This window comes from Canis aureus, chromosome X (genome assembly GCF_053574225.1).
Source record: "Canis aureus isolate CA01 chromosome X, VMU_Caureus_v.1.0, whole genome shotgun sequence".
Lineage (NCBI taxonomy): Eukaryota > Metazoa > Chordata > Mammalia > Carnivora > Canidae > Canis > Canis aureus.
The window spans coordinates 86,181,059-86,197,120 of NC_135649.1; the positions used below are offsets into that span (position 1 = coordinate 86,181,059).

At 41.0% G+C, this 16,062-nt stretch overlaps 1 protein-coding gene across 2 annotated transcripts in view; it reads left to right on the plus strand.

The window, feature by feature from the left end:
- EFHC2 (EF-hand domain containing 2) overlaps nt 1-16,062 on the plus strand; it is a 197,225-nt gene that overhangs the window by 74,169 nt on the left and 106,994 nt on the right. For both annotated transcript variants that reach the window (XM_077890289.1, XM_077890290.1), the window contains 2 exons: nt 477-627; nt 11,740-11,963. In XM_077890289.1, the coding sequence (XP_077746415.1) occupies nt 477-627; nt 11,740-11,963 (375 nt within the window). The remainder of the gene's footprint in view (nt 1-476; nt 628-11,739; nt 11,964-16,062) is intronic.

Consider the following 16,062-nt stretch of genomic DNA (forward strand, 5'->3'; position numbering starts at 1 on the left):
AAAGACAGAAGCTAGTTCACTTTATAGTAGAACTGATTGATGGATTTGTGGCTTGAATATTATTTCCTTCTTTTTATTTTTTTAAAGATTTTATTTGTTTATTTGACAGAGTGAGAGCGAGCACAAGCAGGGGGAACAGCAGACAGAGGGAGAAGCAGGCTCCCCACTCAGCAGGGAGCTCGACATGGGGCTTGATCCCAGGACCTCAGGATCATGACCTGAGCTGAAGGCAGATGCTTAACTGACTGAGCCACCCAGGGGCCCTTATTTCCTTATTCTAAACAGATACTGATGAAAATATAATCTGTATATGATAACCTAGATTGTATATCTGTTCTCAGAACAGATGTCTAGAATGTCTTTGTAAAAATCTGAACTTTTTGCTTTACATTAATAAATATGCAGGCAGTTGTTGCATTGATTCTAAGTTTGCTGAAATGTTTTCATTTCTTAGTTTCTAATTATGATTCCAACAGGTATTATCTTTTGATGCCTATTTAGAAGATGAAGTACCTGATAAAAGTCAAGGAAACTATAGAATAAGACGCTATAAAATCTACTTCTACCTTGAAGATGACACAATTCAAGTAAATGAGCCAGAGTTGAAAAATAGTGGAATGCCTCAAGGTATCTATTTAATGCAGAGTTATGCTTCTTTTACTTGTGATTCCTGCCTGTCTTTCTCTAGCTTTTTAAAAGATGCCATGTACTACTTAGGTGTTTAACTTGTTGGTGACAGCGAACATAAACATGCTGTTAGCTGCCGTTTGCTTCAGCCACCCTCTCCTCATCCTCATACCTGTTAACTAGAGACTTTGATGGTTCCTCTGCAGAGAGTCATTGCTCCTCATCCCCCGTATGCCAGTCATCTTTATCCATAGTCCATTTCAGCCAGACAAGAGTTAACCCTGTGATGTGGCTACCAGAGGAGCTAATCCTAAATTGCATTAATTAGAAGTAGGGTGGAGATTGAGGGAGAGGACTGATTTCCTCTGTTTGTGCTGTGAGTCCTTCTCTTGGGACAATGTTGAGATCTGGATACCTTCAGGAGATAGCAGCCATGATGGTAAAAGGACTGAAAATTGTCCTGTGTGAGGCAGAATAATGAAAAGGGATATTTGTCCATAAAGGGAAGACCCAGGTGTGCCTGGTAAATGTCTTCAGGAATCTGAAGGGCTGCCATGGGTTGGAAGGGTGACCTAATTTTCTGTATCTTCAAGGATAGGACCTAGGGGGTCAGAATTCAGGTCAGTAAGAAGAAAAATTTTCTGGCAGAGAGCTGCCAGAGGTGATAGTGGATGGGTCTGGACGAACATGGGGGTCAGGGTCGGGTGAGGGGAGGAGAGGAGTGTCTCGTATTTGCTTGGTCCTTCATATAGACTGATGGCCCTGCTTAAGTAGCAGTAGGGGTGAGGTGGGGAAGTCATGTGTTTGCTTGGTGGGTGGTGTAGATGACCTTCTAAGACCACTTTGGGCCCTTCGGAGCTATGATTCTTAGGAATGTTTATTGTCTCTTTGTCTTTTCTGGAGTTTGCCATCTCCAATATCTTAGGCTCTGAGATTGCCTTCTCAACTATAGTCTCTATTTATTTGACATTCCCTATTTGTTCACACCCACCATCCTTGTTCTCCATTCTGCTGGCAAAACATAGCCTGAATCTATGTCTCTCTATGCCCTTTGCTACCATCCTAACCCACGCTACCTTCATTTCTTTTTTTTTTCCTAAAGATTTTATTTATTTATTTGAGAAAGGGCCCATATGAGAGAGAATGGAAGAGCAAGAGAGCACGGGTGAGGGGAGGGGCAGGGAGAGAGGGAGAAGCAGACTCCCCACTGCGCAGGAAGCGTGACATAGGGCTCAATCCCAGGACCCTGGGATCATGACCTGAGCCAAAGGAAGACTTAACTGACTGAGCAACCCAGGCACCCCTAAGCTACCTTCATTTCTTGACTAGAGGAATGGAATAACTGCCTGATAGGTCTCTCGCTATCCATTTCTGCTCCTCCTACAACCTCTTCTCTACACAGCAGCCAGAGTATTGTGTGGGGTATTAGCTCGGATGCAGTGGTGGCCTCCAAGAAGCATGCTTGCAGGCTTTCCCAGAGGCCACAGAACAAAGCCTCATGGACCAAATTAAAATGCATCAATCACATGATGCGTTAAAACAATTCAAACTACACAATGAGAAGCAAGGGGAAAGACATGGGTAAGTTCACAGACATAGGACAATGTACAAGTGGGTAGAAGGATGACTCTGCCTAAATCCTAGGGTAGGCAATGGTCCTGTCTGTCTTTGCTGTGTCAGCCTTTCTGGCTGATAGTGTGATTTGGAGACCAGGGTTGAAGTTAAAGCGAGGGGGACCACAGACAGAGGGGACCTTGGGCTAATGTCACATGCTCTGTTGGAGAGACAAGGGGATAAGTGGGCCTGGCCACAGCTGTAGTTCACCAATAAGCCTGCTTGAATAGTCCTGGGTTTTGTTTCTTGGGGAAAGGACACATGGGGCCGGAATTGATGTCACCAATGAATGAGTGGCTGAATTAAGGCCTCATGAATATTGAGTACTCATGAATATTTACTGCCTCTTGTATATTTAGTGCATCATGAATATTTAGAGCCCAGGTGCCTCATATATATTTACTACATATGGAAAATTAATTATCCCCTGGTCTTTCTGTCCCCTTCTTTCTGTGTTTGACATACACGTGCTGTATTTACTATCTACTTATTGTTGTTTAACACATCTTACGATTTTCTGCCTGTGTTGAATAAACTGTTTTCCTTATTAACTCCTTATCTGGGCCCAATGCCTCCATGTTGTTATACAATAGTGGGTTCTATGGGGAGAAACAGGAATTTCAGGAGACCATGGGCCTCTGAGTATAAAGTTATAATGAGGCAGTATGCAGAAGACTTTCTTCAATGCTCATGAGATTGAGGTTATTTTAGCACATAGCTCCATTGTGTTTGGATGGTGAATTTGGGGCCAGTCAACATTGCCAAGAATTGTCTGTTGAATATCTAGTCTGTGCCAGGCACTGTGCTGGGTTTTGGGAGAATAGACAAAAGTAAGAAGACCTCCATCTCACAGAGCTTATAGCAAGCAGGTTGGAGATGAAAGGGAGGGAGCAAGGTGACAAGTTCAAGAATTTTACAGTTGAAACAAACCAGTTAGAACAAACCGGGATAATGAGGGTAGGAATTGAAAACAGAGGAAAGACTACAGAGACATTTTATTGGCAGACTTGATAGGCCTTGACCAACAATTAAATACAGAGAGTGAGGAACGGGAATATCTGGTGATAAAGAAGTATCTACTCTATCATTATCTCATTTACTCCCCCCACCCCCAACAAGCATCTAAAGTAGGTCATTGTCACTTTTTACGTAAAACAAACAAACAGGCTTCAAGAGGTAATTTTCTTCATCTAAATCTTAACTAATTGCCTTGAAGCTCACTCTGGTTGAAAAGACAGTGATCTGTCAGTAAAACCCAGAAGCATGGAGCAAGGAGCAACACTGGGGTTGAAGTTGGGGTATGTTTGTTTGGACACATGAGGCCTTTGAAAGTGGGTTAGGGCGTCTGTATGGTGATGCCCACCAGGCAGGTAGACTCTTGGGGTGTGTTTTCAGGAAGAAAGTCAGGACTGGAGATGTGGACTGGGAATCAAAGGTACTTAGATCATGAACGGAATCAGGCTTATTCTCCCAGGTTGGAAGAGAGGCACTGCTGAGGTGGTGGAAAAAGGAAGAAGATTGGATTTAATGTCTGTACTTGTTTTTTTCTAGTGGAGGGGAGAAAGTGAGAATTGACGGGGGGGTGTGTGTGGGGGGGAGAAGATATGAGCCGTCCTCATTATTCTTTGTGCTCTGACATACTCTCCGCTCCTGGGCCTTTTTATTTGGATGGAATTATGACACTTTGTAAAAGGTCGAGAAGTCTTCAGACTCTTTAGGGTCATTTTTTTTTTTAATAAGATTTATTTATTTGAGAGGGTGCGAGTGAGTGTGTAGGGGGCGGGGCAAAGGGAGAGAGAGAGAGAATGTCTCAAGGGGATTCGGTGCTGAACTCAGAGCCCTACAGGGGGCCTCAGTCTCCCGTCTTTAGGATCATTTTAAAGATCTATAAGGCAGTTTTTAAAGATTGAGAGTAATGTATTGGGAAATGTTTGAAGAATTACTTCTGAACAGAAAGAAAATTCACAACTTTTGAATTCTATGAACATCTGTTTTACTTAAGTGTGTTTAATTATGTAAGCAACAGTATTGCCTTAGCAAAACATATTTTCTCATAAATACTTTTATATTAATAAACATTTATCATACTTATATTTACTTAAATGCTTTACTCTCATATTCCCTAACTAAGCTTTTTGCTTATTTTTTGATTACCTTCCTCACATGACACCCAATTTACACAAATGAGAGACTGGGGGTCATGGGACATCCTGAACATTTAACAGTGACTTGAATTGTTTTTATTATTATTTTTAATTGAAAGCTTATATTGCTGCAGCTTACTGCCCCCCATCTAGTGAGTCTTTAGTTCTGTTAAACCATCCAAGAAGAAAAAGGAAATGCAACCTCTATGAAGCTCTTGGAAAGGCTTTTATAAGACTTTTCAATTCTCTCAGCCTCTTGATTTCAAACCTCACATCGGCAGATTCCACAGGCAAACTGAAGTTAGTCATAATAATTTATTTGAAAATAATTTTTAGGTGAATAGGGGGAAATGTTAAGTCATAAAGACTCGGCATGGGGTGGGGAAACACAGCTCTGAGTAAAAGACAACTTTAAAGTCTCTTGAAAGTTTCAGAATTTCTGATTGGCTCTCTGATCAGTTCAAGGGATATATTCAACACAGTCATCTCCCTGTGAAACAAGACCGAATTTGTCAGCAGAGCTACCTGGCAGGCCATAGCAAGAAGTGCGGAAAGCAAACCCAAATAACCACTCTATCATCAAGCTTTGTTTATTTAGCAAGAAACTGGTCTTTCTTGAAATATTTAATATGATAATTCTTGTTAAGGAAGGTCTGTTTGGATAGAGGATACTTTAGAAAATCCCTTAAACACCTTCTTCAGGCTTTCCTAAATGAAATGATTGGGGGAAAAAGAACAAACAAGCTTAATGAGCCAGTGGCTCAGACTTCAGTGGGACAGGGTAGTTAGTGTTTATTTCAGTTGTGTCTTGAGTGGCCTGGGACTGCTGCTTATGTACCTGTGGGCCTCGGGAAGGGGTTAGGTTATATTTAGGTGATGCACACGGATAATGTTCCTGTCGCTTCCATAGGGTTTCTCTATTTTCCAAGTGAAATGGGAAGTCAGATACATTTGTTCTTTTGTGGAGCTGACTATTCAGAAATTAGCGCATCTGGAGGAAGGAGCCTCCTTTTTAGTTGCCTCTCCTGTCATGTGATTTCTTTTTTTTAGGGGTACGGGGAGGAGTTTGGAATAAGCCAGAAACAAAAGAGGCATGATGCCAAAATAGGCATTCAGTTACATGCAGCTTCTAATCAGAACAACGTATTTTTAATGTTGACGAGTCCTTGCTGGCAGAGAGATCTATGTACGTTATAAGTCAAGTCACTGTTGCACTTCAAGCCTTGCTTTTCTTTCTTGCCATAACATCACTCTCTTTTTGGTTAGATGTGTCATATATATATAGAATTTGTTGTTTTGTTGGAATGTAGTTAAAACAGCATTACACCAAGCCAAGAATGTCAGAGGTTAATCCCAGTAGTTTTACTTCCAATTGTCTAACAAAATCACTATTAAATACTACCAAGTCCACACTAATCTATGCTAAAGAAAGGCTAATGGTTAGAAGCCTGTCATAAATTTCTGGTGAGGTGTCTATACCAGTTGTTGTCAGTTGAGAGCAGTCATCAGAACCTCCTGGCCCACTGCAAGAATTTCTGGTTCTATAGGCCTGGAGTCAAAAACTGGCTTCCACTTAGTTCTTGGTTCAGAACACTTATTTCCACTAGTGACTTGTTGGGGCTTTCAACATCATACTTTTTAAAATATGTTTTTAATACTCTAAGATAATCGATTCAAGCACAGGTAATTACCACATGTGACATTCATATGTCATTCATTCAAATTGGACATATACTACATCTAAGTACTGCATCCTGTAAAGTGGAGGCATGGTGGTAAGGTTCCCAGATAAATACAAGATGCTTAGCTAGATTTGATTTTCAGATAAGCAGTGAGGCTTTTAGTATGTCCCCAAATATTTCATGGGCCATACTTATACTAAAATTATTCACTGTTAATCTAGAATGCAGACTTAGCTAGGTATCCTGTATTTCAATGTACTAAACCTGGTAGCCCCAGAGGGTGGACCCTGGCAAAGGGATTGTCATTGAATGGAGCAGAGTAGAATATAAGAGTGGAGGTAAATCAGTGGCCTGTGAAGACAGGTGTTTGGGTGCATGGTGGCTACTCAATAAATATTTGCTGAAGAAAGAAAGGAGAGAAGGGAGGAAAGAAAAAAGGAAAGGAAAAGTGGTAGACCGTGTCTGTAACATAAAGTAGGCATCAAGGTACTTTGAGGGATGAGAAGGAGAAATGCCAGTATCTAGAAAGAGAAGAAGTCATTGGAGTGGTACCTCAGAATTTCCTCCAGATAAAGATGGAAGAGGAAGGCATATTAGCCAAAAGGAAACAGCATGAGAGAAAAGGGTGGGAAAGTGGGGGGAGAGGGTGTGCAGAGTTGGGAGATATTTGGGAGCAGATCCTAGGGTGTGTAAGGAAAATAAGGCAAGAAGGCAATAATGCAAGAGGATGTTAGAGTGCCTAACATGCTAGCATTTGAGGCTCATCCAGTGGCTAGGGGGAGGACACACACAGTATTAGTCTTTCTTTTCCTTTTAAAGATTTTATTTATTTATTCATGAGAGATACAGAAAGAGAGGCAGAGACACAGGCAGAAGGAGAAGCAGGATCCCCACAGGGAGCCTATTGTGGGACTTGATCCCAGGACCCCAGGATCATACCCTGAGCTGAAGGCCGATGCTCAACCCTTGAGCCACCCAGGCATCCCAGGATTATTCTTATTATGATCAGAGGTGTAAGATTTTAAATTTTGTATTTTTTTAAAGATTTTATTTATTCATGAGAGACACAGAGGGAGAGAGAGAGGCAGAGACACAGGCAGAGGGAGAAGCAGGCTCCATGCAGGTAGCCTGACCTGGGACTCGATCCCAGGTCTCCAGGATCACACCTTGGGCTGAAGGCAGTGCTAAACTGCTGAGCCACCGGGGCTGCCCTTGTATTCTTTTGCTACAAAATAGATGTCAGGCTATCTGTATGAAAAGTTATTCTGGGCAGCCCTGGTGGCTCAGCGGTTTAGCGCCGCCTTCAGCCTAGGGCCTGATCCTGGAGACCCCGGATTGAGTCCCACGTCGGGTTCCCTGTATGGAGCCTGCTTCTCCCTCTGCCTGTGTCTGTGCCTGCCTCTCTCTCTCTCTCTCTCTCTCTCTCTCACTGTCTCTCATGAATAAATAAATAAAATCTTTAAAGTTATTCTTATGAAGCCAAACCTCCAAAGAGGATCTTTTATAAAAATGAAGATGGAAGTCATTTTATTTTTATTTTATTATTTTTTAAGATTTTGTTTATTCATGAGAGACACAGAGAGAGGCAGAGACACAGGCAGGTGGAGAAGCAGCCTCCAAGTGGGGAGCCCAATGTGGGACTCAATCCCAGGACTTCAGGATCATGCCTTGAGCCAAAGGCAGGCGCTAAATAGCTGAGCCATCCAGGCGTCCCTGGAATAGTCAGTTCAGCAAAGGAATAGTTGTAAACATGAGAAAAAAGGGACACCATAATGGCTCAGCAGTTTAGTGCCTGCCTTCTGCTCAGGGTGTGAGACAGGGATGCGGGATCGAGTCCCGCTCAGGCTCCCCGCAGAGCCTGCTTCTTCTGCCTATATCTCTGCCTCTCTCTCTCTCTCTCTGTGTGTGTCTCTCATGAATAAATAAATAAATCTTTAAAAAAACAGGAGAAAAAAATACTCTGTCATGTCTGATCACAGTGAAAGGTCTTAATTTTTTTGGGTTCTAACATAGTAGTCACGGTAACAAGTGGCAATTCCAATTGAATGTTTATTCACCTAACAAATACCTATCTTTAGACTCGATGTATCCTAGGTCTGCAGTGTTACTAAAATGAATGAAACATACTGAAAACTAAGATAGAGGTAAGAGGTTGGAGTCTTACTTCTGGAAGGTGAATTTCTAAAAACCAAATTGAGTGGTATGAGCAAAGATCTAAGGTAAGTCCCAAATGAATGAACTGCAAATGCATTAAACATAAATGGATATATCATCATTTTGATTTAAACCACAGGGACATGCTAGAAAGTTAAAGCTTGCAGAGTATAATCAGATAGCAGGGCCTTTAAAAAGAGAGAGCTATAAAATTTGAAGATCAGGAGGAGCTTAAAAGCAGGCACCCGATGCCTGGACATCTGCCCAAATTGTCTTTATGGGGCAGTCAAGAAGGCAGACGTTTAAAAATTTAAAGGGCAGATACGGTACTTTCGTTCTCGTTTTTCCATTTTATAGCATTATTTTTATTTATATACTTTGATGATCTCAGGTGCTCCACAGTGTGTGCCAAAGACATGACATCCTGCCCCTTTCTTTGATACTCCAGAACAAATTCTTGCAGGTGGAGTTTCTGCCATTTATCCTGGAGGACTTAAGAATACGAAAATATCAATAAATAGAACTTTTCAACCCCCCAAAGGACACAGTTGAGAGATGCCACGAATACATTATTGAAAGCTCTTGGACAACTGTCCGTTCCCAAAGGCCCATGTTAGTTTTCTGATTAATGTGGAGTTGTGACGTTGGATTTCTTGTTATTAAAAATGTTCATGTTTAGCATTAGGCCTGTCTTCTCTTCTCAACCCATGAAAGGTGATGGCGCTTCTGTGTTACCACAAATTGCTTCTCTGGGCTCTTTGAAGAACCATCTACAAGAGAAGTGTGGGATCACAGATAAGGAAGTGTGAGAGTCTGGGATATGCAGGCCCCTGAGGGGGAGAGTGCAGGGAATGAAGTGACCTTGGCCCTGGAGGGGGCATTGCTGCAGCAGGCAAGTGGGTTATCTCCAGAAAATTGCCTTTAGAGGACAGTGAGGCTGTTCTTTTGGAAGAGTAGCTCCATCTTCTCTCTCTCTTCTCCCTGTTTCTATCCGGTTTGGTCTATAATGCTCCCTCCGCTCCTTCACTTAAGTAATTTATGGCTGGAGTTCAGTGAGATATAGTTTTGTGCAAACTGCAGAAAGTGCTGATATTTATTTGTTTATTAAGAGTTTACTTTTAAGTAATCTTTACATCCAACATGGGGCTCAAACTCACGACCCCGAGATCAAGAGTCACATGCTCTTCTGACTGAGCCAGCCAGGTGCCCCAGAAAGTGCTGATATTTACTTAGAGCTTCAAAATTCAGATCCAAGATCTGCCATTTGTCAGAGCGTGACCTTGGGCACATCACTTGACCACACTGAACCTTGCTTTTCTCATCCATAAACAGAATATTTATATTTTGTGCATTATCTACCTCACGGGATTAGTGAAGATTAAATGAGAAAATGTATATGAAAGTGTATCCTAGTGTTCTGATGATGATTCTGATTATTATTATTTGAAAGCTCTGTAGGTGGGCCGATTCTTTCCACCTAGAAAAATAGAAGAGTCTTATTCAAAGTCTTACTAAACAGAAATCAGCACTAACTTGCTTATTTGAATTTTTATAATGAAGTACAAATGCAAGATAGATGGAATTTCTGGACAAGCTCCTGGCTGTTGAATAAATTTTATATTTATATATCTTAAAAACTGTCACAATATAAGTATTTTTAAAGAGATATATAATAGTTTCTGAAAATACCTGAAATGCCCATGCTTTTATAGATGTTTAAGTATGCAATTTGTTCTAAATGTCTAATCTTGAATGATTAAATAATTTGCATACTGTTTTCAGTGGCATGAATTAAAGGCTAATTGAAGTATAATTTTTTTGCAGTAAAATTATATCATCTTTTATGTAGTACATTTAAAAATATTCTAGGCCAGTTCTAATTTTATAGTTTTATTATTTTAATTTAATGTACCAAGTAATTAAAAATTGCTACGAAGAAAAGAAGATGAAAATGATTTTAGTTCATTTCCCCTTAACAGAGTGAAAAGATGATTAGGAGAAAAATGGAACAGAGCTCAACATAGTTCCTGGCACATGAAGATATTCATTAAATGCTTCATAATGAATAGGAATGGAGAATTTCTCAGTGTTTCTAGAGTTCAGAAAAAGGTGCCGTTCTCAGTGTTATATAAAATATGAAGAAGATTGCTTGACATCTTTATACTAAAATACTTCCATACAGAGGTCACACAAGCCACTTTGACTTGAACCATTAGTTCAGTTTGCCCTGCTCACCTTTTCTCTTTCTTTTCCCTTTACTCTCAGAGTAGATTCTCAGCCCAAAGTCAGTCACAGATGTTGAGAGACCCTTCTCTATGAGTACCTTGCATTGAGAGATCTTGTAAGCAGAGGCACCAACTGCTCTTTGTTCTTGGCTGTTTCTTCAAGGAAGACAAAGATGGTCTCTCCCTCTGGAGCAAAGTGCAGGTTTGCTCATAGCCTTGGAAGATAGAGTTGGTGTCTCCTTCCAGAACAAAGGAAGGACATGCTTACGATCTAGTCTAAGAAAGCTAATGCCTCCCTGTGAGACAAAAAAAGCAGGCATGCTTATTGTCCATTATAAAAGATTTGGGTTCCCTAAACTGAGGGTTCATCTCCTGTAATATAATCCACCACATGGGCAGGATTTACGTGGACCTTGTGAGCTTGCAAGTAGGATAAAATCTCAAACCCTAAACAATTCTTGACAACAGGTTTCAGCAGTATTTGGGAAAGTTGACAGGTATGGTATGGTGTAGTTGGTATACTCATCTAGGAAGTGAACACTCTTACCGCCAGTGGCCGACCCCATTTTGGGTATACTCAGGGGACCCGGGCTCATTCTCAAGAGGAGATGTGTATGGGCATCATAGGGTCAGAAGTAAAAGATGGAATGAGATCCAGAACCTTTGGCCCAGAACACTGTCTAAGATGATGAAGCCTCTGATAAGCATTGCTTTGTAGAGGTGATTGGGTGGAGGGAGAAATGTTTGGTAGAGGAAAGAAGATTCCATGAAGTTTCAGAGTAGCATGAAGTCATTCATGCTTATGGAAGCTATAAATCGTGGTGTTGACACCTGCCATATTGAAGCTTATTAGCTAATTTTTTTTGAGCCAAGAATATGCATTTTTGTGAGAACTTTGCTTTGACATCTTACTGCCTTGTTACTTGTGCTCACTTTGAGTGCTAGTGGGTGACAGTGAGCATGCTTGTTCTGGAAACAGACATGATGGTAGTAGCACATTAGGTCACTGTGTGTTTGTGCCCTTCTTCGCTCCCTAATCTTTATAGTTTATTAAAATATTTCCCTAGTGCCACTTAGGCAACATTAATAACATACAAGGCTGGTCAATAACTGTGGATCTCAGAAGTCTCTGCTCCCTTGGGTACCCTCAGAATTGAACACATGAATGCTGCCTCCGAGAACCTGTCCTTTGCCCACTGCCCTGTTGTGGGAAAGCATTTAGGGTTGTTATAGAGATGTGCTCTGACGTTGTTAGCCACCGGTGAAACAGCTGTATTTTGTTCCATACCATAGGGACTTCTATCCGGCGTCAGCGGATTTCTCTCCCACCTCCTGATGAAGATCAGTTTTATACTGTGCATCATTTTAATATCAACATAGACATTATCTTTTATGGCCGGACATTCAAGATTTATGACTGTGATACATTCACAAAAAACTTTTTGAAGAAAATTGGAGTCAAATTAAACCCCCCAGGACAGTGTCCAGAAGATCCTTACATGAAGATACGAAGAGAGGTAAGAAGTTATATCCATGAGTTCTTGTGTTCAGAATGAGAATCCATAAAGGAGGGTCAGTAAAGGGTATCTATACTCCTGATGCAGATATGAAAGAACTTTTGGGGTCCTAGTCACTGGAGTGGTCCTGTTCTCCTTTGGGCTAGAGGGAACTCTGGGTGTTGACATCAGGGCAGGAAAGTCTCACTCGCTGCCCCCGCCCCCACTTCTTCCCTTGGAGAGTGTACCTTCCAGACAGTAGGGAGTCTGCAGTGAGCTGCTTACATGGGACAAGTTCTAAAAGTCACAATTGGCTTTGTGGTCTCTAACAGTATGAGTTAGGTCCACTCTTACTTGGTCTCTTTTCTCATTTTGGTTGTCTAACTCTGGGACAATTTTTGCTTTTGTACTACTGATGTATTGTACCATGCCTTGGGGTGTATACCTTTTTCCTTCTTCCTCAGAACTCCCAGCTGTAGCTATGATGGCATCAGATGTAGAGATGTTCTAGGGGAGTGGAAAAGGACCATGAGTCTGATGTACCCCATTATAAAAGGGTGTTTGTCTTCTAAGTCTGACCCTAGTTAGTATAGGGAAGCAAGAACCGGTGTTAGTAGTAGTATTGTTGTTTTTCTAAAGATGTCTTTTTTTTTTTTTTAAAGGATCTGTTGGTCCCAATTTTATACTTTTTATGGAAGAATCTGAACGCACAGAAGGGCAAGTGTCCTGTGGAAGGTCACATACCTAGCCAGTCTTCTTACTGGGATTTCAACTTAAATCTTATACTTCTTACCCAGAATTTCATTATTGTTGTTTTCTTTTTTTATTGAAGTATGATTAGACAGTTAAAATACACAGAAATTAAGTGTTCAGTTGGGTGAATTCTTTTTTTTTTTTTTTAAAGATCTTATTTATTTATTCATGAGAGACACAGAGAGAAAGAGAGGCAGAGACACAGGCAGAGGGAGAAGCAGGCTCTATGCAAGGAGCCCAGTGTGGGACTCGATCCTGGGTCTCCAGGATCAGGCCCTGGGCTGAAGGTGGTGCTAAACCGCTGAGCCACCCAGGCTGTCCAGATGGGTGAATTCTAACAAATGCATACACTCATGTAATCCACACCCAAATCAAGATACAGAATGTGTCTATCTTGCCAGAAACTTCCTCTTGGTTTTTTCCTTTTCTTTTTTTTTTTTAAAGATTTATTTACTTATGATAGACAGAGAGAGAGAGAGGCAGAGACACAGGAGGAGGGAGAAGCAGGCTCCATGCCGGGAGCCTGATGCGGGACTTGATCCCGGGACTCCGGGATTGCGCCCTGGGCCAAAGGCAGGCGCTAAACTGCTGAGCCACCCAGGGATCCCCCCTCTTGGTTTTCTCTAATCGCTCTTCCCACCCTGGGATAGATAACTACTATTCTCATTTCTATTCCTGTACATCAGTTTAGTCTCATTCCTATTGTCTCTAAAAGTTGTAAGTAATTTCCTTGCAGAAAGATAACATGAAATTTAGAATAAAGTTCTCCTTTGATTCTTTTTTTTTTTTCCTTTTTCACATTTTCACCTAAAGTCTAGTTAGCTAATATACAGTGGAATATTGGTTGCAGGAGTAGAATTTAGTGACTCATCACTTACATATAACACCCAGCACTCATCACAAGTGCCGTCCTTAATGCCCAGCACCCATTTAGCTCATCCCCCACCCACCACCCCTCCAGGAATCCTCAGTGTGTCCTCTATCATTAAGAGTCTCTTATGGTGGGTAGCCCGGGTGGCCCAGTGGTTTAGCGCCACCTTCGGCCCAGGGCCTGATCCTGGAGACCTGGGATCGAGTCCCCCATCGGGCTCCCTGCATGGAGCCTGCTTTTCCCTGTGCCTGTGTCGCTCATGAATAAATAAATAAAATCTTAGAAAAAAAAGAGTCTCTTAAGGTTTGCTTCCCTCTTTCCCTTTTCCCTCTTTCTCAGACCTATGTTCATCTCTTATTTGTCTTTCTCTGACTGACCTATTTTGCTCAGCATAGTACCCTCTAGCTTAATCCATATTGTTGCAAATGGCAAGATTTGATTATTTTTCATGACTGAGTAGTATCCCATTTACTTCTTTATCCATTTATCAGTCAGTGGAAATTTGGGGACCTGGACCCTCTTTTTTTCCATATATATATTTTATGATTTTATTTATTTATTCATGAGAGACACAGAGAGAGAGAGAGAGGCAGGCAGAGACAGGCAGATGGAGAAGCAGGCTCCATGCAGGGAGCTCGATGTGGGACTCGATCCCGGGACTCCAGGATCAGGCCCTGGACTGAAGGCAGCACTACACCGCTGAGCCACCTGGGCTGCCCCATATATATATTTTTTTAATTGAAGTTCGATTTGCCAACATATAACACCCAGATTCTGTTTTGATATCTTTTTTTAAAGCTAAGTGTAGGGTCATTCATCTGTTCCACCTCCTGACCCCAGTAGAGTTATTCTTTAATGTTGTAAGCATGCAGCCCTCCTGAAAAATATATATTGTTGATCCTGGAATATTTAAGGTGAAGTCCCTGTGGAATTATACCTGTGTATATTGGCATATGAACAGATTTATAGTTTGGGTTTATTTTTATTTTTTCCAAATGCCCTAGATGAAAGAGCCTAGATAAACATAGAGTCTTTACAATGAGAAGAGAGAACCTAAAAGAATGGATCCATATGAATTACCACCTCTTGCATATGGCTGCACTCATTCACTCACAGTTGGTATTATATGATAGCGATTACGGATGATGATGCATTTTATTAAATACAGAGAGCACTGTGCCATTTCATAGGTTTATGAAGAAAAAAAATCTTTTGTGCCAGGAATAGAGAATAAATACCAGGAACAGCCAAGAAATGTTTTAACTAATTTCCTTTCAGGTTGGGAAAATAATTTTTGCATTTAATCCCTCGGGGAGAAAGCTCTTCAATAAATATAGCAATCTGTGGAAAATTAGGAGTTTAATAAGAGGCTTTTATATTGACTTTAATGCATTTACTTCTCCAATGTTTGCTACCTTCAACTATAAAGTTAAAATTAAACAATTTAACTTAAACTGAAAAGAGTCTCAATGGTATATAATCAATAATGCATTCCTTAAAGGCCTTAGAATGCCAAAGAAATATTTTTCAGTTGATGAAAGTAGAGGTGCCATAATTTCATTTAAATATCCAGGATGTAGAAGAAGGGTAAGAGCCCCTGGAAGGCCATGATGTCTCCTCCAATCTTGCAGTTAGTCTGTACCCAGACTGCCCTGGACAGATAGAGGATTCTGAGAATTGACAGATATGATTACATAAGCTGACAGGGGACTCCTTCCTTGCCAATGAGCACTTATATAATGATCCCGTTTGGCTACATCAGATAGAATGAGGGCAGTTTTGCTCCCAAGACAGGGCCGAGAACATGCAAATAGAGTCACACCAAGAAGATCATAGAAGTAGTGGTACCTGGGCTGGGCAACAGAACCCACGCAGCGGTTCTGGGTGGCTTGGGAAATTCTCCATTTGCTCTGCTCCTGTCCTTTCTGATCCTTGATCTATAAAGCTTTGGAGTAAAATAAAACTGTGATTGTGTTTCTTCCCTTTTACTTTTACAAAAATCTTTGGATGAATAAGAAGGATATACAGATAGGAATTCTCAGCAAAAAGATGAGCAGGTTTTTTTTGGGGGGAGGGGGTTGAGATATAATTAACATAGACTCAGATGGATAAGTCTTAAGCATTAGATCAACAAGTTTTGGAAAATGTATGCAATTTAGTAAGTGACAAATCAAGATACGGAATATTTCCATCACCCCAGAAAGTTCCCTTCTCCCCCTTTCCGGTCAATCCCAGAGGCAATTACCGTTCTAATTTCTGTCACCACACATGAGTTTTGTGTGTTCCTAAGAATTTTAAGTCTTGGAGAAAAACCAGTTTTCAAAGGCGTCATAGAAGTGTATTTTCGTGTATTAAAACACTGCTTAATATATTTTTTATATAAATTTATTTTTTATTGGTGTTCAATTTGCCAACATATAGAATAACACCCAGTGCTCATCCCATCAAGGTCCCCCTCAACACTGCTTAATATTAAAAGCTTCCTACTACTTGACT